Consider the following 26,350-nt stretch of genomic DNA (forward strand, 5'->3'; position numbering starts at 1 on the left):
AAATTTGGGGAGAGGGGAAGGATGTGATGTAGGAATGGTTCTGTTGTTAGCAGGCATCACAACAGAATCTATTACTTTGGTGGGGGGGTTGGAATTAGATGATCTTAAGGTCCTTTCCAACCCTAACTATTTTATGATTCTATGATTCTATAAACCTGTTCTGAGGAAGTAAGAGCTAATGCTAATGTTGTTCCAGCTGGAGGGGAAGCTGACTGGTGTCCTTAGACCATCAGTCTGTCAGGACATGCCATGTTCTATCTGTGTCCCATTCCTTACCTGAGGTGCTCCCTATGGCCATGAGTGCTCTGTGTTTACAATCTGTTTTCTGCATGAGAAATCCCTCTGGCAGGAAGGATACAGCAGACTAGCTTCTCAGGTTCTGTAACTCATTCAGATAGAGGAGCTATGATCCAGCTGAAAGGATTTGGCCCCTTCCTAAACTGTGTGGTATTGAGTGGGTTTAGATAATATGTGGATAGACTTGATACCAGATGATTCCATCCCTGCAACAGCACTTCATCCATATGATCCTTTCCACAAGTTCCCTTTTGAGTTGCTGGTATCTTGTTCAACTAGGAGTTTTGTCATGCTACCACTGAGTACCAGTTGCTGAACTCTTTAGACAAATTATATAAATTCAAAATATGCCTTGAGATTATTGAATTAATAACATAATGGGAAATAAAATCCTCTTTAGCAGATGGGGTATGTATGGAGCATAATCAACTTTGGAACATAACTTCAATTTGGAGCCTTTTCAGCTTGGGACAAAAATGAACTTGACGAGTTTTGAAAACTACCAGCTCATTCTAAAGAGGGTCATTTTCATTTGTAAAGGGGTTTCCATGAAGAGTTCTCCACAAAGCGTTTCACCCAGCATGTGGTTAATCACCACTCACTGTAAATGAAGGCAAAATATTTCTGTGCTTCATAAGAGTCAAGCATCTTCATGAGGATAAACACAAAGAAAGCATAAATATTGACCTGGAAAAATCCTATGGAGTGCATACATGTACCCTGATAACCTAACAAGTACGTTGTTCAGTAAGAAATAGTAACAGAAACGGCCAAGTAGGAATGGACAGCTGGAGTAACTGGATGCTGACTTAGCAAAAACATACCTGCTCTCATTCTACTATGTGTATTCACTCAATACATTGTGACTGGCTGATTAAAACAAGCCCTCACTGTACCATTTTCTCACTGGAAGTACTCTGCTTCCAATTATCCAATCATTTATCATTTAAATATGGTAAAAATATTCAAATTCAGTTCTAATAGGAATATATCTGGAAAAATAATCTAGATTGACAGAGGAAGAGTTGACAGCTAGCAGACAACAGACTTCTGTGAATCATTCACTCATCTCAGTGGTCACGAATGTCTCACGTGATAAAGAATTTTCTCTAACAAAGACAGCAAACCAAACATGATGGCATTTTAATTCAGGGCTTATTTCTTCTGCATGCCTGTCACTCATGTTGCCAATAATGTGAGTTCTGTGTGGGGCTGGACTCTATCCTGAAGACCATGACAGCATAGCTCTTGGGGAAAATAAAAAAGTCTATAGGAATTCACAAGAAAAGAAGGATTCAGAATTAGAAAGAATAAAGTTATTACAACTAACAATCCATTTTCTCTGATAAACTAGCAAGTGGAGAAAAGAACTTCTAATACCTTTGCATCTAGACATCAAGGCAATGGACACTTTGTGCACAGGTGTGGTGTGTCTAGAGCAGGCAGATATGAAGACCTGGTGAAACCTGGGCTATGCTCAGTCTCAGAGTGGAGATGAAAGCGAAGCAGTAACTCACTGCTGGTGTAGAGTAGATACCCCTCTACTTTCTCTTGCAGATATGAGACAAATCATGACTTCCTGAATCATGATACATAGATGATATCTTTATGCTGGAGATTCCTCCCCAAGAAGGGTATTACTGTCTATAGTGCAGTACTGCCTAAGAATGACAAGTTCTTACTGGGTCTCCACACTTTCTTGTATTCACTGATAATGGAGGAATCTCTCATGTAGGTGGAACTCACAATGGGTGGATCCAAACAAGCAGGGGAAGAAAAAGACCTAGTGAAAACATGACAAAACTGATCAGCACAAAAAAGTGCTAGAGCATTCAACTGGAGAGCTCAGGGAGAATGGAGAAGAGTCCAATCACAGACTTCAGAGTTGTAATGATTCTCTCTGGAGGAATACATGCTTGCTGGTCATCTGAGGTGGGAATTGCTAAGGAGTGGGGGGAGGAAGAAACCCCTCTGCCCGCATTGTTACTGCAGTGCTGACTGGGGAGCTTTACTTCTTTAAGGTTTTTCATGGTAACTATGTTTGCACATGAAAACGAGCTGCCTGCAGGATTCTCTGATGTTTATGACCATCACTGCTGGGATCTTGATTGACTCGGGGAGCAAAGTATGATGTTGTGTGAGCATGTTAACTGATCAATGTTGTTGCATACAGGCCAAGAAAGGTTGGGGTCCCCTGCCTAATGCCAAGTCAAATTTGGACACATATCATTTATAGCCATGCAAAGCAGTGTCACATTTTCTTCTTCTTTGATCATACTCAGAAGCGATAAATCCCCAGGGTGAAATCTTAACTCCACAGAAATCAACAGCAAAACTCCCTTTGGTGGGGCTAGGTTTATGGTGAAAGTTATCTTTTTCTTTCTTAAACAAGTCTCATAATTGCTAGAGAACTGCATTCATTTCCCTCTTTTCACAGCAAGTAAAATGTCAGTATTCACAGTCAGGTACTCTACTGAAAACAGTCAGACCTGTCCATTCAGGGTGTTGAGGGCTGATAATAACATTGAAAGCCCAATAGTTTATATTTTTCTCCTATTATCTGCAATGCACATCATGTTTTATATGTTCTGCTCCACTAGGACCACCATAAACCTGCAGCCAGCTATTTCATTGGGATAGACTCAGTGGGAGGTGACAGGTGCACTGTTACAAAAAAGTCTTGAAACTTTATCATAATATATTCAGCAAGGTGATAATGTAAAGCCCACTGGGAAATAGTGAGAGGTGGAGGAGAAACTCCACACCTGGGAAATTATGCTTAAAGACAGCAAATGTTTTCGATGGGAAACTGTCTGAGATCTGTCTAATCCATTGCCCCAGATAAAACCCCTTGGAGAAGGAAGCAGAAAGATGAGAATGACCTCCAGCTCACCTCGGCTCCTAGTATGCTCTCCACTCTGGGATGGTGACACCTTAAACTGACACAGCTGCTGTTTGTTCTCATGGTGAGGCCTTAGCACAAAGAAGATTTCAAGTGAAATTGGACTGAGACACATACTAGAAACCCTTTGAGCACAGCAGGGAGGTCATCAGGTGAGGGACACTTCTCCACGTGCAGCCAAACCCATCAGGAACAAGTTCTGCATTGGCTTCCAGCCTGGACCAGCCCCACTCACTTCAGTACCTAGTTTCCTTTCAGATTATTTAGGTCTTCAATACTTTACTGCAGTTTTCTGTAGAAGGGAAGTGTAACCTAACAGCATACATAGGAGATTAGTGAAGACCAGAACCAGGTGCTGCACTTGGCTCCTTTCACCCGTGTAAGCCACTGTCTAAAAGTCAGCTCCATGATGGACAGGAGCATTGGATTTTGAGTAACCGATCACAGCTGTGTTTTCTTCCCAGGCAACCTAATCTTTGTTTAATTTGCTTGTCTGGCTGTTTAGGGTTGACTCTGCTCCTCTCCCAGCATCATCACAAGAGCTCCCGTGCATTTGATGGAGCCCCGTGTCTCGGCCCCTCCTTTCACCCTGCGAGGCTCCTCTTCTCCCGTGCGGGTCCCCGCAGGTGTGTGCCAGCGCCAGCGCTGCGCTGTCCCGGCCCCTGCGCTTCCCCCTCCCCTGGGGGGCCGCAGGCCGCCCCCTAGCCCAGGTGCCTCCCCGCCCGAGTCCCGGCCCTGCCCCGCCACCTCCCCATTGGTCCCGCCTGCTCCGCTCCGCGTCTCCCCCAGGGCGGCGGCCGCTCCGAGACGCGGCGCCGGAGGCAGCGCTGCCCCGCGGCGGGGGCTGCGGCTTAAAGCGTGCGCGACGGCGGTGGCGAGGCGTGCTCACCCGCACCGCACCGGGCGCCGCTCCATGGGCTCCGCCGCCGCGCACGGCGGGGACGCGGCGCTGCGGGCCGGCTGCCGGAGCTGCTGCGGGGCAGAGCCCAGGTGACCATGCGGGGGATCCGGGCTCGCCCGCCGCACGCTTCGGGGAGCAGGTAGCACACCAGGTGCGCGGCGGAACATGGACTGTCTCCTGCTTGTCGGCTGGACTTTACCTGTTGCGATTCTCAGCGGCAGCTCCATGCGATTCCTGGCTCTCCCGTGGCTCGGAAGCGCTGTAAAGGCAGGTCGAGAACACTTTCTTTTGCAGTCTCCTGGTGTACTTTCAGACCAGGTTACTGCGCCGTTTCTGGTGCCTTGTCCTTCTGCCTTCCCCTGTCAAGTAAATCTCGCCCAATACTTCTTTTTTTCTCTTTTTTTTTCTTTTTTTTTTTTTTTTTCTCTTGCAGACCCTTCAGCTGTGCTGCCTCTGCTGCATGTCTCATGCAGCAACTTTAACCAGTGACAGCATCAGTGAATTGAATCATGGTTTGTATTGCTCTTTCTGTGTATATGAACTTTTGTGTGGATGCGTTTTTTTGGTGGACTGAGCGTTTAAAGGGAAGGAGCCGCAGTGTTAAGGGAACATTGGAGAGAAAGCAAGTTAGCTGCTGTAAAATAGCTAACTGTGGGCAGAGATTAAGTTGTTAAACCCCGTGTGCAAAAGCTAAAAGGAACAATATGTAACAGCAAAGCAAATGAATGAGATGGTAAATACACCCCCCATTTACATGTGTGATTAGAAATATGAATGCATATGTAGCCACAACAACAAAACCTCGTGTGTCTGGTACGGAAGCAATAAGACAGAAGTAATGAAAAGGTTTGGGTGGGAGAGCAGAAGCCCTGCAGCGCAGGCTAAGAGAAAACAAACCTGGTGAGGAAGGACTTGTGTGAGTGAGAGCTCAGCAGCTGTTTGTTCCTAGGTTGCAGAGACTAACACTTAGATGCTGATGGCTTTGGGAAGTTTGAAGTGCAGTATATGCTTTTTATTGGGTGCGAGTGGAAACAAAGTACAATAGAGAACCACACCAGGGTGCAGAAAGGAAACCCTTCCTGCACCCTATTGTCTGCTCCCTGGGGGATTCCCTCTCTAGCAGCTGCTTGCATTTTTTGGCCACTAGCCTGCTTAGCATCCTCAACTCCTGCCGTTGATTAACACCACTTGAGGAGAGTCAAAGCTTTTGATGTATTGTTTCCACTGTCTTAAGGAAAAACAACCTATTACTGGTAATGTTTTCAACTTCATGTGTGTCAAATAACATCTATTCAGGCAAAGAGATTGATAGTTTTTGCAACATCTGGTACAGCACAGGAAACAAGATTTTAATTTTTTTTTTTTTTTTACCATGTTATTTCAATTTAGGAAGAGAAATGAAATGTTTTACAGTCAGATGCATGAGCATCTTTAAATATTCACAGAGAAATGTAGCTTAAAACTGAAATGGGGTTGGGAAACAGTTTGTTCACCATAATTACTCATACAACCAGGAGTAGGTGCAAAGGTCCTGGTTCAGCCAATGGCTAAAATTCAGACCTGGCTTCCAGGATACAAGTAATCCCTGTATATGGCTAGATCAGCAGTGGTAGTGTACTTCAAGCTAGGCACCTGCTTATACAGCTACCTGAGTCACGGCCTCTTTTTTTTTTTTTTAACTTTCTTAGGTGGTTGTGATTAGATCTTGGCCTTCTTCTAACAAGTAGTTTTGTAGTTTTTCACGTATTTTATCCAAAAGAGTAAACTTCTTTGATGTACAATTAGCAATGGCTGAATAAAGGTTATTAGGTAGGATGTAATCTCTTTCTGCTGAAGGTCACTTACAATTTGAAACCCAGTCTAACCAAGTCACTACAAAGAGATGAGGTCTTCCTCAGTTAAGGCATTAATAAATTAATCCTTTAATCCATTTGAATAAGTTGTACAGTTCTACAAAGTCTCAGTCATGGTTACCCCTACAATTATATAATATTTGCTGCCTTCTTAGGGAAGGAAAAAACCCTCTTAAGCATGAGTAGCCTTCACATTTGACAGCAATTAATACAGGGAGAGGGGAAAGCCTCCGGATCTGCTGGTGATGACAAATGCCTTCAGAAGACTGATTGTGGGAATGTTCACAGCTATGCTAGTTAGTCTGTGCCTCTCAGTGGGGCAGAAAAGAAACAAACACAGTTTGAGAGCCTGTGTGACATACAGGGGTGAATTTCTGCAGGCAAGACTATACACATGTTGCTTACAGAGCTTTCAGGCCATTTCCAGAATGAGGGAATTCTTCCTGCTGTAGTAAAAGTTTGATGCTTACCACGTTACAATGACATTTACCTTATTTGTTAGATAAGAAAGCTGATGCTAACTCTTTATCATTACAGATTATGTATTTGTGACACCTGTCAAAGTGGATTCCAGTGGATCATACATTTCACATGATGTTTTGCACAGTACTAGGAGAAAGAGATCAACTCAAAGTTCAAAAAGTTCCTTGCACTACAAATTTTCAGCATTTGGACAGGAACTTCACTTAGAACTTAAACCTTCAACCATTTTAAGCAACAGTTTTATTGTCCAGGTACTTGGAAAAGATGGAGTGTCAAATTCTCAGGAACATGAAATTGACCAGTGTTTCTACCAGGGATTTATAAGGAATGATAGCACCTCCTCGGTAGCAATTTCTACATGTGTAGGCTTGGTAAGTGTTTCTTTAAAACAAATCAGCATCAAAAGTATTTTCATATGTGGAATAGTAGCTGAAGGTGATTCATACAATATTTAGCATACCATGAACCATCGGAATGTCCTAATACCACTAGTTGGTATTGCTTTTAACAGAAGAGGTTTTGTTATAGCCAATGAGCTGCTTCACACCCTTTGTGGTTTTTGATTAGTCTTTTGGGGTAAAAAGACTGGCTGGTAGTCCTAGTAATTATACCATATCAATTTTCATTTGTTTGTGATAAGTGATATAGTTTTGCTTGCCATTCTGAACTAATATGAATAAAGAAAAAATAATTCAATCTGTAAGCTTGTAAGAAAAAAATATTATACCTGGGTTTGTCAATTGCATTAAGGAAGGACAATTTCTCTATCTCAGCAGCAGTTAAGAACCAATTTCCCTTCACTGCTTTTGACAATTGCAGCCTTGTTCGGGATTATAAATTTGAATTAGTTGATCTCTTTTGTTAAATATTATCATTGCTTATTTTCCATTTATGGATGTCATCCAAGTCCACGAAAAGTTATTACCCAAATTATTTTTTCAAAATACATTTGACAGTGTTCATTGTCTTCAGAGAAGTCTTTATTGATGTAATTCAGAAGAATCATCTACAAAACTAATAGTTATTGATTTTCTTTAGGCTTAAGCCTTATACTTGCAAAGCAGTGTCCTATGGATGCAGATTAAAGCAATGACATTTGAGCATAAGGTGTATAAAACTACCTGTATGCTTTGTGGTTGACTGAGGTCCAGAGGATATGTTGGGTCACCCTCTAGAAATCTGTTTTGCAAAGGTACTTGTCCATAAGGGCTATTAAACTGTGTGACCAGACCAAAAAAGGAACACTTGAGACATCCAGTGTTTCCTTTGAAATAGTAACCTGTGACTTGAAGACTGTTGGTTAGGGAGAGCTGTTGAATACTGATAAGTGGTTGAAGTAGTCTGAATTATAATTTGAATGCTATACTTTATTTATTTATTTATTTTTAATTCTTAGCAAGTTAGAGGAATTAGTATGTAATAGTTCATCTGAACAGTTGAAAACATGACTTTGAAGCAGGTGCCAGGTACTGGAATGAAGCTCTCTTGTTTTTAACTCGTGTTTGTGTTAATATCAGATATGCTTAGCTGTTACTGTGGAAACTTCATTTTCACAACTGCTAGCTTTATTTATGCAGGGAAAAAGCCTGTTCACACTTAATGTTTGTCCTTTCCTGTGAAGAAGTGCTCTGCCTGCACACAACAGTTACAGTTTGGGTGATCTTCCCTGTTTGGTCACATTTTGTTTTTTAACATGCCTTATGAGCTAAATGAAGTTGGGCTTGTCAAGTCTTGTCTGGAGAAGGAAGGTTCAAGTCTGCCTCAGGTCACAAAGAAACAGAATGTGGTGATCTTAACTGAGGCTGAAATGGATCTTTTACCACTGTCTCGACATAAAGATTGTTATGACTGGTAAGATTCACTTAGAAAAGATCCAGAAACTCATCAAAAGAGAATAAATATTGCCATGAACAAGTTTATTATGGCAGTACCTAGGTTTTTTGCAATACCTAGATTATCAGCAATTAGAATCTTTAATCAGTTCCAAGTTTGAGCAGATTTCACTTTAAATTGTTGTTTTAAGCAGGTAAGTGAAGTAAACCATTACTTATTATAAACTCCTGCAGAGTAGGTACCACAAAGTGTAACTTTTTTCCTCTCCCTAGCCATTTATTAAATAATTTCAGTGCACCTAATGAATCCCAGGGAAGTTACCAACAGGATTCTTACTCTTCCAGCTTGCAAGGCTGCTTTCTTAACACTGTGTCATCGGCTGTCTATAAAGACAACCACGTCACTTTTCACTGTGATCCAAATTCAGTAATCATATGTTAAGTCTGGATGCTGTGCTCTGATCAAGAGAACCTTGTGAATAGCTTCTATATCCTCTTTGCAGCAACTACTTTTGTCACTTGGTTGCCCTTCTTTCCTATTTGCTTTGTTCCCTGCAATTAAACCAAAAGTGGTGTTTCTTCTATATGGTTGGTAGCACTAATCTTTCCATTGTTCCTTTCATTAGCAATAGCTTCCCTACAATAAAACTGCAGTGACCCATTCTTTCAAGCCTGGAACAACACAATGTGATTTGGAAGCAATTGCATTTCAATGGACTACAGGGACTCTTTGATCTAATTTTTTGGATGACCTAGAGTATTCAGTCATTCAGCTGTCTGTTATCTGACATTGCCTGCAGAGTAGACTTCCAAGAGAGTCTATATGAAATGGTTTGTTAGGCAAGATGACCTTAACTTAACACTGGAAAGGGGCAAGAATTTGTTGTTTTGGTACAGATCTGTTAAGAGATGTGTGTATCTTACTTGTGTTTTAATAGCTTGGTTGACAGTAAGGCCCCACAGTTTTACGCTGATTTGCTGATTTGAGACCAAACATGTCCATCAGTCAACACAATTTTCTTGATGAGTCAGAAGGCAAAGCTGGGTCCGTGTTCTATCTGAATAAGTACTTTAATATATTAAGTTAGCATTTTAGGAGAATGTGTACAAGTTTAATGCGAGTACTGTTTCTTGTCTCTTCATCATCAAAGTGGTGAGGTGCTTTGATTTTTTTTCAATGGGAAATTTGCTTTCTTCTGTCTTCTGCCATTTCCTTCTTCCTTTATTTGCTGGAGCAAAGCTGTTATGCAGCAAGAAACCTATGATTATATCTTTTAAATGAAAGTGTCTTGTATGCAAGGAATCTTCTTTCAATCTTCCTACATGTCTGCTTCACCTCAGACATTGAGTAGCACCATCATACTTAGTGATAAGAGCATGACAGATGCATTAAAATCCAGGCTTATGCTGTACATAGTACAGATTTGCTCAGTCATTTTATCAAAGTTGCTCAGAAGATGGATGTACTTCGCTCACTTTCAGAAAAAAGTGTTCTGGACTGTCTGTCAAAAATATGATGCATTCCTTCCAAAGAAATTGTGATAATTTTGTTCATTTTCATGTGTTTTGCTAATACATTCTCACTTTCAGTGGTATGTTTTGGGTGGTTTTTTCTTTTTTTTAACTCTTAAAACCTTGGGTTAATGGGTTCACTTTTATTAGTAAATACAATTTGAGTTTCTCTCTCTGTCATCAGTTTAATGTGGCCCAACTAGGAACTAATGCAAAATTTTTAACTCCTCTCTCCACTGATATTCATTTTTTCTTGTAATAAAGGTCCTGAATTACTCCAGCATGACTTCTTGGAGCTTCCTTCAATCCCTTCAGCAGTCCCAGCTGATATATCCAGACCACTGGTTTGTCTTGCTGGTTCATCCTTGGCTTGCATTCTCCAATTCAAGCTGTTCATTCTTCCCAAATTAATTTTTTTCCAAACTCCTGGCTTGAGTCATTTCTTACTTAATTGTAATTATATTACTATTGTTATTTAGTAATATAGTATTTCTTATAATTGCCTCTAGGAATTGAATCTAATTGGGAAGCAGACTATGCTAAATCTACAGAATATGGTGGGGGCGGGGGGTGGTATCAGTTTTTCAGATGGAGATGGTGATGGCTGCTGTTAGAATAAAAGACTGGTTTTAGGACTTACTGTTATCTCTGTTCCTGCCTCATTCTCTTACCCCTTGTCCATTCTCATCTACAATTTGTGCCAACTCATCTGCATTAAAACCAAATATTTACTGTTGTTTCATTCCCTTTAACATCCTTTTCATGATGACATTGTCTCGGAAAGACTTGCTACTGTCTTAGTCTGTGTATAAACTGTTTGGTTGTCTCTCTTTGTATGCTAGTTTTTGTCTCCTGTCTCATTATGTTGGGTCTATGTATACATAATCTCTTGTATAAAGTGAGCTGTTTGTAGTCACACAGTAAATTAGACCCCCGGAGTTGTCAGTAGTCCATTTGTGTTCTAGAGACACTCTTGAAAGTAATTTATAGCTGTGCATTTTGGAGCAGGAGTCATATTCCCCTTGTGAACCAGAACTCTCTTACAAAGTCAAACAAATGTACACTGTAGTCCAATACACAACATAGAAAATAGGGAACATACTGAATGAGTAGTCTATTATATAGCATTTGTGGGGATGTTGATGCTGCTTGTCAGAGGAAATAGGTGAGGATATACGGCAAGTACAAAACGTGCACCCAGAGGAAAGAAACATACAACATGAAGGAACTCTCCTCCTGTTACATTGCAGAGTAAAATGTATGTGTATTCTGGGTAAGAGAGAAAATTAGTACAGTTCAGGTCCTATAAAACTATATGAAACATGGGTTTATTGCCCAGGCCAAATTCAGCCCTAAGCAAGTGCACTGGCCTGGAGGCCTGAGAGGCTGCACCTGCTTACACTAGAGGTGAATGTGGGCCAGTCTTTCTCTTTTGTTTCTGTACCTCAGTTAGAACAGTAGAGTCAGCTTCCCGCACTAGCTAGTGCCCTCCTTTGTTTTTGGTAAGATGTGAGTGAATATTTCATTATAATGGGCCTCTTTCTTATGTCTCAAGTTCTGTTATGTTTCTTAGTGTCTAGTCAAGGGAAGAGAAAGAGGAGGGAAGGATGCATCATGTTACACTTGCTGAGCTGTCAGAGGAGTCTACAACTGGAGAAAGGATTGGATGTAGCACTGAAAGATAAATAGATGTATTAATTCTGTGGAAGTTGTGCGTGCATGTCTGAGGGCAGGACTTTGCTCAAAGTATCAGAGAACCCACAAAATTACAGCTTCTGAACACAGACTGGCCACCTAAGAGGCAGACAGGCAAAGCAATTGATGTACCCATTCTTTGTAGTTGTTTAATTGCGCCCTGTATTAGCATTATTTAAGTTCATGCTAACAACAGGCTCTTATTCCTTGAGCTTACACTTTAAGTCTAATTAAATATGTTGAGACAAATCCCAAGGTTCTTCTGCAGACAAACTCAAAACCAGTGAGCCAGACTGCTGGTAAAAGGACAAAATAATTGCCGCTCACACTGAGGTTCTTTTAGAAACCTACAGCTGTAAAAATAGGACAAAATTTCACCCTCTGGGACCTTGAAGAGAAACTAAGTACAGAGCTGGTGATTTGACTCATTCTCAAAACTATTTTTAGTCCACCCAGAAGCCAATATGCAAGTCCTACATTTTCTGCCGTTGTATCAGCCCAACATCAACAGCATCTGGCATACGAGTTCCTTGTCTTTCTTTATATTCCCACACCATTAGATCTCCATTCTTTACAAAACACAGACTGTGTTTTACAGGATCATATTTTTTTTCGCTGGACTTTTTGCCATTATTTTTTCAGTAATAAGGTAAAATGAAAATAAGAAAAAAAACTTACAAGAAAATGAGGTGACATTGGGAAAAAGCTGTATTCTTTAAGATTTTTTAAATTATATTAGGCAAATAAAAGACAATGTTTCTGGTCTCAGCATTGGTTTGACTGCTGATGAATTGTGTGATTCGATCATTGATCGTCCTTCTCCATAGCTGTGTGATAAGCTTTCCGCTTAAGGCAGCAATATGCTAGGCATTTTGTCCCTACTGATTCCTGATGGGTAAGAAAAGGAATTAAAGAAGATAAATGGTGGCGAAAAAGTCTGCTGCTGCTGGACAGGAAAACTAATAGTGGTTGCATTCTTCCGTGGCTTATATAAAAAAGCCCTGGAAGCCTGGAATGTGCATAGGGGAAATCCTGTGTCACTGAGAGTGCTTTGACTCCATCAGCCTGAGCACAGGGTGCTGTTTAAGAGAACAGCTCACAGGAGTGCCCACAGGAGTTAGTCCTCAGTCATTTTTGCTTGCTCCCTTAGTGCTGCCAATAAGAGCTTGGAAATTATTCATTGGTGTATTTCAGACCAAGCTTCAAGCTGTTGCAAGCACTGCTACTCACACCTTTAAAACAAGTCCAGAAACAGGGAGCCATCCATTTGTACATAAATAGGCAGTTCATCCTGGCCTTTCTTGTTAAGCCTAGTCTTATCATAAGTTCTGAAGGAATTAGTAGACTCTGTCTATACTTGAAACATCAGTATTTTTCTTGCTGTAGCAAAGTCTTTCCACAAAACTTAGTTCCCACACTTTCCCTGGTCCGTTAGAGTGAAGTGTATAGTCAAATGCCCTCATAAGGGTCAGAAGAGGATGACCTGTCTGCACAGACTTGACCTCTTCATAACAGGATGTCTTTGATGTAAATGAGGGTTTTTATTTTAAGCGCCACTATTTTCATTTGGACCATCTCTGCTGCTAAGATGCGGCATACTCTGCTTTGCACAGCTGCGCCCTGCTGAGCATATAAAGTATGTCCCGCTTTAGAGGTTGATTCTAATAACTAATAGCAGCTTTCAGTCACTAATAATTAACCTAAACAAAGTTTTATTTCTGTCTTTTTCCCCTTCTTTCTCCACTTCAGAAGTGTTTGAGGAAGATACCAGGTTTGCAGACCTAGAGTGTAAAGGCTTTTGTTTACCCAAAACACAATGACGGTCTGTGAAAGTTTAGTTCAAGTCCAACTCAAGCAGACCACTCCTGACCCGCAGCAGTAGAGCGGAAAGTACAGGAGTTATCTTGGTTATACCCTGGCCCTACCACGCAATCCACTTGATCTGAGCAAACAATGGGATCAAAACTGCTCTTAAATGTTTTCTTTTCCTCACAAGCTTACTCCCTCAGCCTCTCTGCACAATCAGGGCCCTGACTGTGGTAATAGCTTTATGATTTCCACACTCGTGCTCAGTTGGGAATTTGACTTTGATTCAATGTGGGCTTCCAGTTATGAGTGGCCTGGGTGGTTACTGGGAGTTTGTTACTAGCTCCATAAGTCCCGTTTGGTTATTTTGGCACATGCAGTTTTTGTCACAATTGTGTTTGAGTCTACAAGACATTTAAGATAATGTTTTCTGATTTTCAGCTTTTAGGGAAGGTTTTGTATTTTTGACGCATGACATGTCCCATTCTCTTTGAAAGACACAGTAGATTGATCACTGGGACTGGTGTCAAGTACTGCAAACAGTGACAGAAGGATGGAAGTTTAAACAGTATTTTCAATGTCTGTGGTCTTGAAATTTACAATCCATAGATGGAGACAAGGTAAAAGCTGGGACCATGCTAGACAAAGGCACCAGAGCTCTGATGATGGTTATTTATCTGTCAGTTCTTTAAGACAATTTCAGAGCTGTTTGCATCTGTTTTCGTTCTTTCCTGGGCATGAGTAATGTTGACTTAACATACATATAACGCTTTAGGGATTTTTTAAAAAATACCATTTTCTTTTCTGTTTGGAAGTTGCAGTGTCCAGAGATACTGACAGCAGCCTGTTTGAGTATCGGAAGCATTCCCTCTGATTTGACTCCTGCCTACATGCAGAAGCTGTTACATCCATATGCATCACTTTGTAATGGTCTTCTCTCAGTAAGATGGCAGGAGAGGGATTAAATTTAGTTATATTAGTTATTAGTTAGTAGTGAGAGCTATAGTGAGTTTTATCATCTGCAACTCAGACTTCAATATCTTTTTTCTAAAAACCACTCATTTTGTATTAGGAAGGCTCTGACTAGCCCTTAAATGGTATCTGAATTGAACTTTAATGGGTAATTACATTACAAACAAGGTTTTCCTCTGTCTTTTTGATCATGTCACTGGGAGCAGAAATGTTGGTTCTTTCTTGCCTTTTCTTATCCCTTTTTAATCCCAATTCTGTTGCTGCAGGTCTACCATAAATTACAGTATGCTACAGGAATTTCCTATTGATTTGCTTTGACAGTGATTTGACCAGCTATGTGAATAGCTGATGGAAGCAGAACTTATCTTTGGTTCAGGCAGTAGAGCATTGACTAAAGCTTTGAGGTAAACATTTACAGAAGAAACCTGGAATTGTAATGCCCTGCAGCTCAGCACAATTTACAAACTTGTATTAATTAAGCTTCACTGCTGGCTTTACTGTGTGTTAGATGAGAACAGCATTCTGGTTCATAATAGGTTGACATCAGTAACCTTTTATTGTTTATCGTGCTCGGAAGTCACTAAGAATGAGGGTGAAGAAATGTCAAATAATCAGGTCACACGCAAGTGAATGAGTCTTGATGGTTGAAGCTCAGTACCGTGGGAACCATTATTGTCCAGCGTAATTTCTGGAACATGCAAGTTAATTTCTTTTTTACAGTGTGAGTTCATAAGCTAGGGAAATCTATAAACAAGTTGTACGGTCAGATGAAAATCCTTTTCCTCAGTCTCATATGTGGCTGCCTAGCTAGTTCCTGCCAAGAAAATAGTAAAAGAAAAAGGTTTGAAGACAAAGATAATAGGTCTTGAGGTTATTCTTACTGGAATAACAAGGCCCAGCACAAACCTGCTTAATAGTAGAGGAAGCTGAGGTAATAATGTGATATTTACTTGCACAGACAATGGGGTGTTGCCTTTTCACTCTCCTGTGGCATTAGCATTTCTAGCTGCCCCACTATGTACACAACACACTCATGGCTTTATTCCTGAGGACTGGATTCTTGCTGTTCACAGTGGGATCACTTGAATGCTTGTGCTTGCCTGCCTAATATATGTTAATTGAAGGACTTTTGTGTCTCAACATCTTTATTAATATTAATGGAATGGGATTTTTAATGGACCTATACAAAATATGCTTGACCTAGCTTGAGCCCTCACTTTTGTTTTTATACTCTGCAGCACAGTGCGGCTTCCAACTAATTTAAGAACGTAATATTATATTCTGTGGTAGAGTACACAAACTAATGAAACATGGATTACTCTTCAGATCTGCAGTTTCTTTGCCATGAGATATGGAATGTATATAACACCAGAATATTAGTTTTGTTGTTGTTTTTTTTTAATTGTGAAATTAAAACCAGATTTGTTTTTCCTTTGTGCAAATTATTGCACTTCAGTGAAAAGAGTGAGCATATAAAAATAATACTATCTTGACCAGCTTTGACTTATGCGACACACTCATTCTTTTTTTCTAGGAGGAAGCCATCAAAACAGTAAGTCTTAATATTAGGCTAGACTAAACCTCAAGAAATATTTTGAGTTAATATTGTAGTTGAAGCATAGTCTGCTCATAGTAAGGGGCAGGTATAACTGCTGTAACAGTGATGGAAAGTTTAAACTTTTCTAAAAATGTGGCTACCCAGTTTCATTTATTGTTAATGCTTGACAGAAAGTTTTGTTATTTGTTTTGCTAGATGCAAGTATAAATTAAAGACTAAAATATCACTTGGGCTAGGGAGGAGGTTAATATTTTCAGCCACTGTAGATGATTATAATATGGGCAAGAAAAACACTTTCATCACTTGCACCTTTTTGCTACTTTTTCTGACAAAAGATCATTCCCTGTAGTTCACCATGTTACACTGTTTGCAGTAGATGTCTCTGAAATCACTGTAGAGACCAGACAACCACAACAGTATCTCCAGCCTCCAGGTTTTGTCTGTTTGATGGCTTTTCTTCATGCTACAAACCATGGGAAGGCTGTAGGGATAGTCTTTGCACTCCCAACATCTCGTATCAATGATCAAATTGTTATCCTGCCTCTAGCAGCAAAAGCTTAAGCAAAGGGGTTTAAAAAGACAATTTCCAGGCTGAGATATAAGTGAGCAGCTGATGTCTACTAATTCCTGTAGCACAGTATCTTCCACTCTTACTGACAGGTCATTCCTGGGTCATTGCTGTCATTGCTTATGGGCTTCATCTGAAGCTTGTAGTGAATGAAGTTTTATGCTGACTACTTCAAATCAGAACCCGGCCTTAAGACTGTTCTCTTTTGTTCCTCCCTACATCATCCTGGACCTTGAGCCCAGAGGCTCACCATTTCCTTGGGAAACGTTACTACAGTTACTGTTTGGTTTAGAGAGACATTTTGCAAATGGAAAGTACCACTGGCTCATTGAGAAAGTGAAGCATGTCCATTTCTACTGTGGACCCCAAAACATGTCTTGTAAATAATCCAAGGTGGTTCTGTATAATCAGATTTCACTGAATCATAAGTTAGATGGAAAAAAATGGCCTACTTGTAGGGCAGAGGAACCATCTGCTGTTCTCATGGACAACTTGGACTACTAACAGCCTCAAGTAAAATGAGGCAGGAGTTCAGGCAGTTTCCCAGAGAACCAGCTACTGCTGCTAGAAAATGCACCAAAGTGCGTGGTATCTGGTGCCTGAATTATTTCAGTCTATTAATGCCAATTGTTTTCTTTCTGTTATGTTGCCAGAGTATTGTGACAATGGAGTAAAGGAAGCATGACGGCCACCAAAAAATACAAAGTGAAGAGTAAATGTAAAGACATTACTTGGCCGAATCCTAATCAAGTTCTGATGAAGATTGGCATTGGAAGTAAAAGAGGAAAGTAGGTTTTGAGGCTTGTTTCCCTTGTTAGACAGGAGAGGAACTTCAGTTTTAGATCTACAAAAATGTACATTATCACTTGTCATCCTGGGAACACCTGTAGGAGGCAAGTCCTCTTTCATCTTCTGCTCTTGATAGAGGAAGACAGGAGAAATTGCAGACAGGAGAATGTAGTCTGTTCTGAAATAGTTAATTGATTTTTCGTATTCCTGTGATTTCTCTGATTACCAGAGAGTCCTGGGTGGTCATTTTAACTGCCTGAGGCACAGAGTCCTGTGGTTGTCTCTTCTGCCATTCAGTAGCTATATTCTGTACTGACAAAATAGTAATTATCATTTAAATCAACACCTTTGTGGTTGTTCCAGGAAAGGACTTAAATTTTAAAGAGAGGGTTGATGTGATTTGTCTCTGACTTTTGTGGTAGGTGGATGGATGTAGGGTTACTGCAAAACATAATAATGTAGAGAATGTGTATCAGTACTGCATGACTTCTATCATTATATGTTAAAGGAATAAGTCATTGTAAGTCTTTAAATTATCTTATAAAGATTATTTACTCTTGGGGAAAAAAATCAGATTGGTGAAATTTGTGAGAATTAGTAAAAATAATTTGAAATACTATCAAATGTTGGTGTCCTATTCTAGCCCTTTTGTGTGGTTCAGTTCAGATATATAAGAAAAAGCCCTGGACAGGGGTGATCAAATGTGGAACTGTGGGCTGAAACTGTTTCAACAGGATGGGGAGTGTAGTTTAAACCCTCTCTTTTCTCACCAGTGTCCATACCCATGCTGCCTCTCCACAGCAAGATATTTGATTGATTCATAGCAACTGATGGGCAGTTTAAAATTTCAAAGCTTTTAATTTCCTTGTTCCTGACAGATAAAGAGGGTGGCCATTTCCATATAATGTAGTATATGTTCAAAATATTTAAGTTCCCTATGGTGCTATTTGTGGCTAATTTACTTCCATAGCACATTAACGCTGCCAGCTTTATGCTGTGGGAGGAGTGTGTGGTGTAACATGCTGTGAAGAGAGGAAATGTTTCACAACAAGAGGTCCTTCTAGCTTTTCCTCTGTTTACATTACCACCTGGAAAGCAGAAAACGTGGAGTAAATGACTGATGATCCAGACGGATTGCATGAATAGTCACATCTTTAGTCATGACACATTAAGCTGGGCAAGTTCACACTGGAGAAGTGACAGGATTGCAGTTTAATTCCTGGAAGCATATGTATTCTTATGTAGGAAAATATGTAGGCAGAAATAGGGCTTGAGTGCCTTCATGCTAGTAATCTTTTGGCAGTCAGTGGCCCTTTAGCGGCCACTGGGCTGCCAGATTATTTGGGAGAAAATCAGAGATACGCTAATGTGAGGAACAGAGGCTTGAGGACAGGCTCCAGCAAAGAAGTTAGAATGATAGATCAGTGGCTGTGCAAATGACAGTTTCATAGGGACTCAGGGTGGAAGGACCACACTTTTTACTTTTCATATTCATTTTTCTAATTCTTGTCTATGAAAGCAGAAAAATTATCCTGTTTATGAGAGTTGGTTTGCTTTGACACACTACTTGTTTGGCTCATGCAGCACTTCTCAGCAGATCAAGCGTATCCTGATTTCTAAGCAAGGGTTGAAGATACAACAACAGCTGAACTGTGCAGCACTTCTCTCAAGTTATGGCTGAAGTTACTTATTTCATGCCTAAAGTCCACAGAGAGCAGCTGGGGACTGCAGTATGAAATGGAGAGACCTCAGGTTTTGTGTTCTATGGTGTCAGGAGAGAGCAGAGAGACACTCAGGCCCTGGGACTGGGACCTACAGAGGAGATTGAAGTGTCTAAAACACACACTTCCATGCTGTCCCAGAGCCTCTGTGACCCTGACAGCACATTCCTCTTCTTGGAGCTTTTTTCTTAACCTATGTTTAACCTGACCTTTGCTTAACCTACTGTTCAGCAGATTCATCTCACAAAGAGGGTCAGACTGCTTAGGAAATTTTGCCTGCAAAATATTTTGCTGATTTTGTTTTGTTTTGTTGTATTATTTTTTATAAGTCCTTTTATAGCTGCAGCATGCTGAGTTGTCAACAAACTCCAGATAATTGTATCTTCCTTGACTTTACTGCATTTTTATTTCAATAAGAATGCCTATAGCGTTTAACATAGTGCCAGCATCTGTGGCAGTAGGTTTTTAGGTTTCTTAGGCTACTTTAATAAAAAGTATCTCACAGAATAGAAAGTTGCTTTTAGGCACAACCTGCTCTTTGTCATTCTATTTTTTCTGTTTCCTGAGATCTGAGAAATCATCATGTGGTTACTTAGGCTCCACAGACTATATTTTGAGAGCCTAATATGTAAGGTAGTACACACACACTGAAAATACTACTGTGCAAACAATTTCATGAAGAAATGCTGTTCACTTGCTTGAAAATCAGTGCAAATGGTGATTGCTAAAACAGGAATAAAAGCCTTCCCTTCTTGGGCCAGTTTCTGTGGGACTTTGTAAAAGCAGGAAACTTAATGTTCTATCCTCAGCTTCCTTATCCTCTCTTGTCATTTCTCATTCTCAAAGGCATATAATAGAACCGCTTTCTTCAATGGAAAGACATAAGTAAATACTTCCACACCATCTTTCATACTTTTCTTAAGAATTATTCCTCCTAAACAGTCACATAATTCGTAGGCTTAGACTTAAGTCTGCTTATGGTAAATTTCATAACCAGTTTAGTACTGCAGGCCTATTCAGTAAGTACAAATCAAACATGGATCTGAATATGTGGAAGCTGTTGTGTTAACACTCCAAACACTGGTTGAGACTTCTGTGTTGTACTCTGACCCTGTCAGGAGAAGGAAATTGATGTGTTGGGTTGAAGGGTGGATTTACCTCTCTTTATGCTCAATATCTGGACTAATATAAAGGTAATATTACTTTTCTATTTGTTATGGCATGATGTTTTATTTCATACCAAACCAGGACCTCTTCGTGGCAGTTTTTGCATGCCATTATAGTTATTTTTGTTACAGATAGTTCTATAGTCGGACAATTGCACTGAGAATCTTTTCTCATCAAAATTTTATTTATAATTCTATTAAACTTTTGTAGTCTATGACAAATCCATCCAGGTTTTCTGCTTTTTATTTTGGTGCAGTTGCACTGCAGAGCAGTTATAACATGCTCACCTTTGTGCATCATTCCCTTGAATAGAAACATCATGGCCTAATCTGTGGGAGAGAGGAGTGTGAATCATAGAAACATAGAATAGTTAGGGTTGGAAAGGACCTTAAGACCATCAAGTTCCAACCCCCTGCCATGGGCAGGGACACCTCACTCTAAACCATATCACCCAAGGCCTCATCCAACCTGGTCTTGAACACTGCCAGGGATGGAGCATTCATAACCTCCTTGGGCAACCTATTCCAGTGCCTCACTACCCTAACAGGAAAGAATTTCCTCCTTATATCCAATCTAAACTTCCCCTGTTTAAGTTTTAACCCATTACCCCTTGTCCTATCACTACAGTCCCTAATGAAGAGTCCATCCCCAGCATCCTTATAGGCCCCCTTCAGACACTGGAAGGCTGCTATGAGGTCTCCACACAGTCTTCTCTTCTCCAGGCTGAACAGCCCAACTTTCTCAGCCGATCTTCATACGGGAGGTGCTCCAGTGCCCTGATCATCCTCGTGGCCTCCTCTGGATTTGTTCCAACAGCTCCGTGTCCTTTTTATGTTGAGGACACCAGAACTGCACACAATACTCCAAGTGAGGTCTCATGAGAGCAGAATAAAGGGGCAGGATCACCTCCTTTGACCTGCTGGTCACACTCCTTTTGATGCAGTCTGGGATACAGTTGGCTTTCTGGGCTGCAAGCGCACACTGAAGCCGGCTCATGTTCATTTTGTCATCGACCAACACCCCCAAGTCCTTCTCTGCAGGGCTGCTCTGAATCTCTTCTCTGCCCAACCTGTAGCTGTGTCTGGGACTGCTCCGACCCAGGTGTAGGACCTTGCACTTGGCATGGTTAAACTTCATGAGGTTGGCATCAGCCCACCTCACAAGCATGTCAAGGTCCCTCTGGATGGCGTTCCTTCCCTCCAGTGTATCAACTGTGCCACACAGCTTGGTGTCATCGGCAAACTTGCTGAGGGCACACTCAATCCCACTGTCCATGTCACCGACAAAGATGTTAAACAAGACCGGTCCCAACACCGATCCCTGAGGGACACCACTTGTTACTGGTGTCCAGCCAGACATTGAGCCATTGACCACAACTCTTTGTGTGTGGCCATCCAGCCAGTTCTTTATCCACTGAGTGGTCCATTCATCAAATTGATGTCTCTCCAATTTAGAGACAAGGATGTCATGTGGGACAGCGTCGAACGCTTTACACAAATCCAGGTAGATGACATCAACTGCTCTATCCCTGTCCATCAGTTTTGTAGCCCCATCATAAAAGGCCACCATAAGTGTGCATAGTTTTAAAACAGGACAAGGATTAGTGCAGTATGTCTGAGCACTGCTTATTGGTAGCTACAGGTAAGAAAGCAAAGAATCTTTGGACTCATGGTATGCTCAGCAATATAATATTGTGAAGGCAGGTCAATTGCCATAAATGATTCCTACAAATTATGATTTTTTTCATGACATGAAATATAGATACAAATTACTACATTTATGTTAGCAAATAACTCACTTTGTATTCAAATGCCCTTTGTAAACCAAGATATGAATGCCAAGGATGGTTTTACAGTTATCTGAATATTATGTGGATTTGCCATTGTACTGGTTTCTCAACATTGTGTAGAACTATGAAAACAGTGAGGTCTTATTTTAATTCAGTGGATCTTTAGAATGATGCTGCGCTGCATTTCATGTTTAATAGTATGAATTGCATTCAATGATTTACCATTTCTTGGGATTAAAAACCGTGTTTCAGACATACCTGGGCTGCTGGTCTGTTTCAAATAGGGGATTACAGCAAAAGAAGGTGAAATTTAGGCTTTCTTGCTCCTTCTTTCACAATGATGTTAAATAGTCAAACTTTCTCTATAGGCATGTGAAAAATAGAAATCATTATAGCAAGGGAATTCCTAGTTGTGAGCAAACCTATCAACTTTTTCAGACTCCAGTGACTGAATGCATATTTCTGGTTCACAGACCATGCAACATTGTTGTTCCTGTGAGTGGTGCCACCTATTAGACAGTATACCTATCCTGTGGCCTTCAGTTGGTCACTGGATCACAGCTGGAGCTACTGAGTGAAATTCTGAAGGCTGGGGCTGCAGCTTATTGTGAGAAAGATGGAGGCATTTTAATAGAACGACCCAGCTGGGGTCAGGCATGAGCCTTCTTAAGTCTGTCTTGAGCATTGACTGGATTGGTTACAAAATGCTGACTCTAAAGCTGAGAAATAAGAAACAGAGAAGCTGAAGAACTGGGAGTTTAATCCAGATAACCCAGACGCCAGCCTGACATTCTCACTCTTGAGCCATCTTTGCTTCTTGTTTTCCATTCCCTTAATGGCCTAAGCTCTTTTGTTCCCCTCCCTTTCTCCTTCCTGCATAGATATTTCAACATATGTATATGTCTGTGTATGTGGAATATCAGCAAAGCTGATACTTTGCTCCCTACAGAGTTTCTTGTGACCACTCTCTCATGTAACTAATCCATAGCAATGTATACTCCAAGAAGGAAAATTAAAAGGTTGGGAACCACTGACCTAACTTCTTAGTAAGCAATACAGCTGGCAATCAGATGTAACCCGAGCTCCTCGTTATTCGAGTTGCTGAGCTATTCATAGCAAAGTAAAATTGCTATGGGAATTGAGCTGGATTTATTTTGTTTGAATGCAAATTATCCCAGGTCAGACAGGCTCAGATCTTCTGCCCCCTTGAATTCACTTTCATCAGCTCTGCCAGGCTAAAGTTTTCATGAAGGATCTTCACTGGGGAAAAGTGGGTATGGGGAGCAAGCCACCACTGTCTAGAGCATTTGCTCTGGGGCTTTCATACAGCCAGTCACTTTGAAGCCAAGACCTCTGAACAGAGTGAAGGGTCTACCCTTCATCAGCTAGCTATGTGTGGTGTCCAAGTGCATTGGATAAGTGTGTCTCTATATTGGCTGCAACTTCAACAGGGTGTTTCATAAGGGAAAGGAAGTCTTTCAGGCTTGTCTGCCACTCTCACTCATGGTATGAAATGTTCTTCTGAAAGGTCTATCTGCCAAAGTCCCATCATCACAGGAAAAGCTGCATTTTCACAAAAAAATAAAAATCACCCAAGGTTGATGATATTACACATGGCCATAAACGGTAAAAATAGCCATTAAAAACTCAGTTGAAAATGGTTCAAGAAATCAGAAAGAAAACACAAAAGCCCTTTGTCATTATTTTACAAAATCTTGTAATTTATAGCATTGTTTCCTGCAAGGCCTGATTCATGACTTCTAATGTTTGGAGTTGCATGTTTGGTAGGGAGGAATGTTCCTTATCAGAAACACTCAAGCAAGCATCTGTTAATGCTAAGTACCTATGGAAAAGAATTTCCAAGTACTGATTTTAGTTATCTATCATCAGTTGGGTTTTTTTTTAAGCTGTTCTTTTTCTGTGTCACTGTGCCCTAATCTTACTGGTTCTGCCTTTTTCACAACTAGAGGAGCAGAAGATTCATTAAGAAGGCATGTTCTTTCCCTAGAATATTAGTACATCTGAATTCCATCCACACAAAATCGATTAGCTGTACACAAAGGAGGAGGAGAATCTTGCCAGAACATTCTCATTGCACCTAATTCATAGGAAACCATCCTTAGGGTGAAATTCTGCCCTGTTCAAAGGTCCATTAAAGATCTTGGCATCTCAAAGTCACATTTCAGAGATTTAAGAAGAACATGAATGGTGTTTTTATTTTGTGCTGTTATACAAATTGAAGGGACAGAGAGGGATGTATTTTCTATGCTTCAAAATTTCCAGAGGCTATACCTCCTCTAACAGTTTGAGGCATCCCTCAAGCTGTGCACTGATTTACATGGGTTGCTTGATTAGAGAAGTAACTAAACTACCTTCTGAAGTCAGCTGTTCTGTTATTCTTGATGTTACTGTAAGTAACTGATCAGCTGTAAGACAGCACATGACAAATAGTGGGCTGCCTTTTTTCTTAGGAAAAGTGAAGCATAAATGCATTCATAAAACACTCCTGCTGTTTCCTGTTTGCTTTGTGATGGATTTCAGAGATGTCATAACTAATAAAGTATCCAGTTTTTATCTTACAGTTACAGGGATTTTCTTAAACAGTCCATACCCAAGTGCTTGTACAGCTACCAAGTCTAAATTTGAGCTGTTGGTTTTAGGTAATTGCTTTATAGTAATTAGCAATTGTAGTATAGCAACCATTATAGGAAGTCAAAGAACCATACTGCTAGAATCATTAAGGAAGTGATCTTCAGTGCAACTTGGTAAACCTTTGGCACTTAACTATTATTAGCGCACAATTGGTGTCATAATATTGTAGTAGTTTACATTAGTATTTTTCTTCTGTTCATTTATCATGCTTATTTCTGTTTCAAAAAACAAAACAAAACAAAAAGACCCCCCAAAACCCCTCAAAGCATGAAAAATGAGGGAGCTCGTGTACTGACAAGCAAGTATTTAATCTGTGGCAAAGCAATCAAATTTGTGTTAGTTCTAGAATATCTCATTACCCTGCATTAAATACCAATTTAATATATTTAAATACCAATGTGACTGGTTCAATTACCTTAAGTGGAGGAACAAATAAGAATGTTTCCTTATTTGCCATATGTTGACAGAGGGCTTCATAAAGATGTTTAAAACAAGTTCAGTCAACTGCAGAAATACAAAGGCACTATTCAGAGATAACACTGTCTTTGTTCATATAGGAATAATTAAAGACATGCAATTTTGCTACCTTGTTTTAATAATTGCTGAATGTTCTGCATAACACTTCTTTTGAGCAGCCAAACAGAGTAGTCTTTCATGACTAACTCAGACCGGCAATTTAAACATCGTGCTTTCCTTCTGTCAGATCTACAGATAATAAAGTGGTATATTGTGAAGAACTCTTCACATTTTGCATTTGCAAAGAATCTATATTGTATTAGAAAGTGGAATAAATTGAATACTTCTTGTAAGTCACTAAGAACCTAAAGAAAAATGTGTTCTCCTGTACAATTCTCAAATCAGAGTAGGCAACCAGTGATTCTAATCCTTCCTTCACAATAAAAATATTTTAGTGTGTATAAAAGCCACGAACTTAACCTACCTGGGATAGCCGACAGTAACTGCCTATGTACAGACTTGATACTTTTCTGAAGGATGGGTGAATTTCTTTGAACAATATAAAAGCTAGGGGTTTAAAGTTTAGTTAAATTCTCTCACTTAGTGTGTTCACAGGCCTTTGTGCTGCCTGGTTTGGGATATGATCAAAAATGAACATGCTCTGAGTTTTACTCGTGGGATTTCTTGACTTCAATAATACATGTGTATTATTGGAAACCTCATGAGAGTCCATTCTCACTAGTTTCCCAGAACATTTTCTTTCCCAAATTGGTAAAAATGCCCTCTGGAAATGCTTCAGTGTTCAGCTCAATGGGAGCTCCTGAGTGCTTGACTCTCTTTGAAAGTAATTTATTTCACAGCCTGTGTATAGATTTAAGGTCCAGACTTTTCACCTCTTGTTGGAGAATTGTGGATCATGTCCATTGTCACTGGGATTCAGAAGCTTGTTGAATTTACCTAGTGCTTCATCTGTGCGAAGTGCCCTTCTGAGGGGGACAGAGCAGCATATAGAGGTAAAATATGCCTCAGCTCTGTTAGCTGCTGCTGTCACCTTCACAGTTACCCCTCAGAAAAGGGGATGTAGGTTGTAGCAGAGAGGGAATGGACTTTTCTAATTGCCATGATTTACTGCCATTCGTTTGGCCTTTTGCTCGTGATGCTTCCCGAGGGTAAAGATATCTTTCACCTCAGCAACACTTTCTGCAATTCTGTTCCGTCTTTCTGTTTTACCAGATATGTTCCTTGTCATTTTTTCTACCAAACTTCACATCTTAATTTTCTTATTTTGATTATATTTTCCAGAGCATTGACATTTTGACCCTAACCTGAGAGGCGCTCAATAACCTATATCTCAAAAAGGCAGTTAGTGATACTGGGTATCTACAATTCCAGGTCAG

General features: G+C 40.3%; 1 protein-coding gene across 2 annotated transcripts in view; it reads left to right on the forward strand.

Annotated features, from left to right (window-relative positions):
- The first annotated feature begins 4,025 nt into the window (after positions 1–4,025).
- ADAMTS18 (ADAM metallopeptidase with thrombospondin type 1 motif 18) overlaps positions 4,026–26,350 on the forward strand; it is a 76,788-nt gene continuing 54,463 nt past the window's right edge. The window contains exons 1-3 of one of the 2 annotated variants that reach the window (XM_061346739.1): positions 4,026–4,371; positions 4,534–4,612; positions 6,491–6,807. In XM_061346739.1, coding sequence (XP_061202723.1) covers positions 4,561–4,612; positions 6,491–6,807 — 369 coding nt within the window. In that variant the 5' untranslated portion in view covers positions 4,026–4,371; positions 4,534–4,560. The remainder of the gene's footprint in view (positions 4,372–4,533; positions 4,613–6,490; positions 6,808–26,350) is intronic. The other variant, XM_061346738.1, reaches the window with a different exon arrangement.

This window comes from Neopsephotus bourkii, unplaced genomic scaffold, assembly GCF_033783945.1.
Source record: "Neopsephotus bourkii isolate Nb327-2 ecotype Australia unplaced genomic scaffold, CSIRO-AGI_Nbou_v1 NB_274, whole genome shotgun sequence".
Taxonomy (NCBI): domain Eukaryota; kingdom Metazoa; phylum Chordata; class Aves; order Psittaciformes; family Psittacidae; genus Neopsephotus; species Neopsephotus bourkii.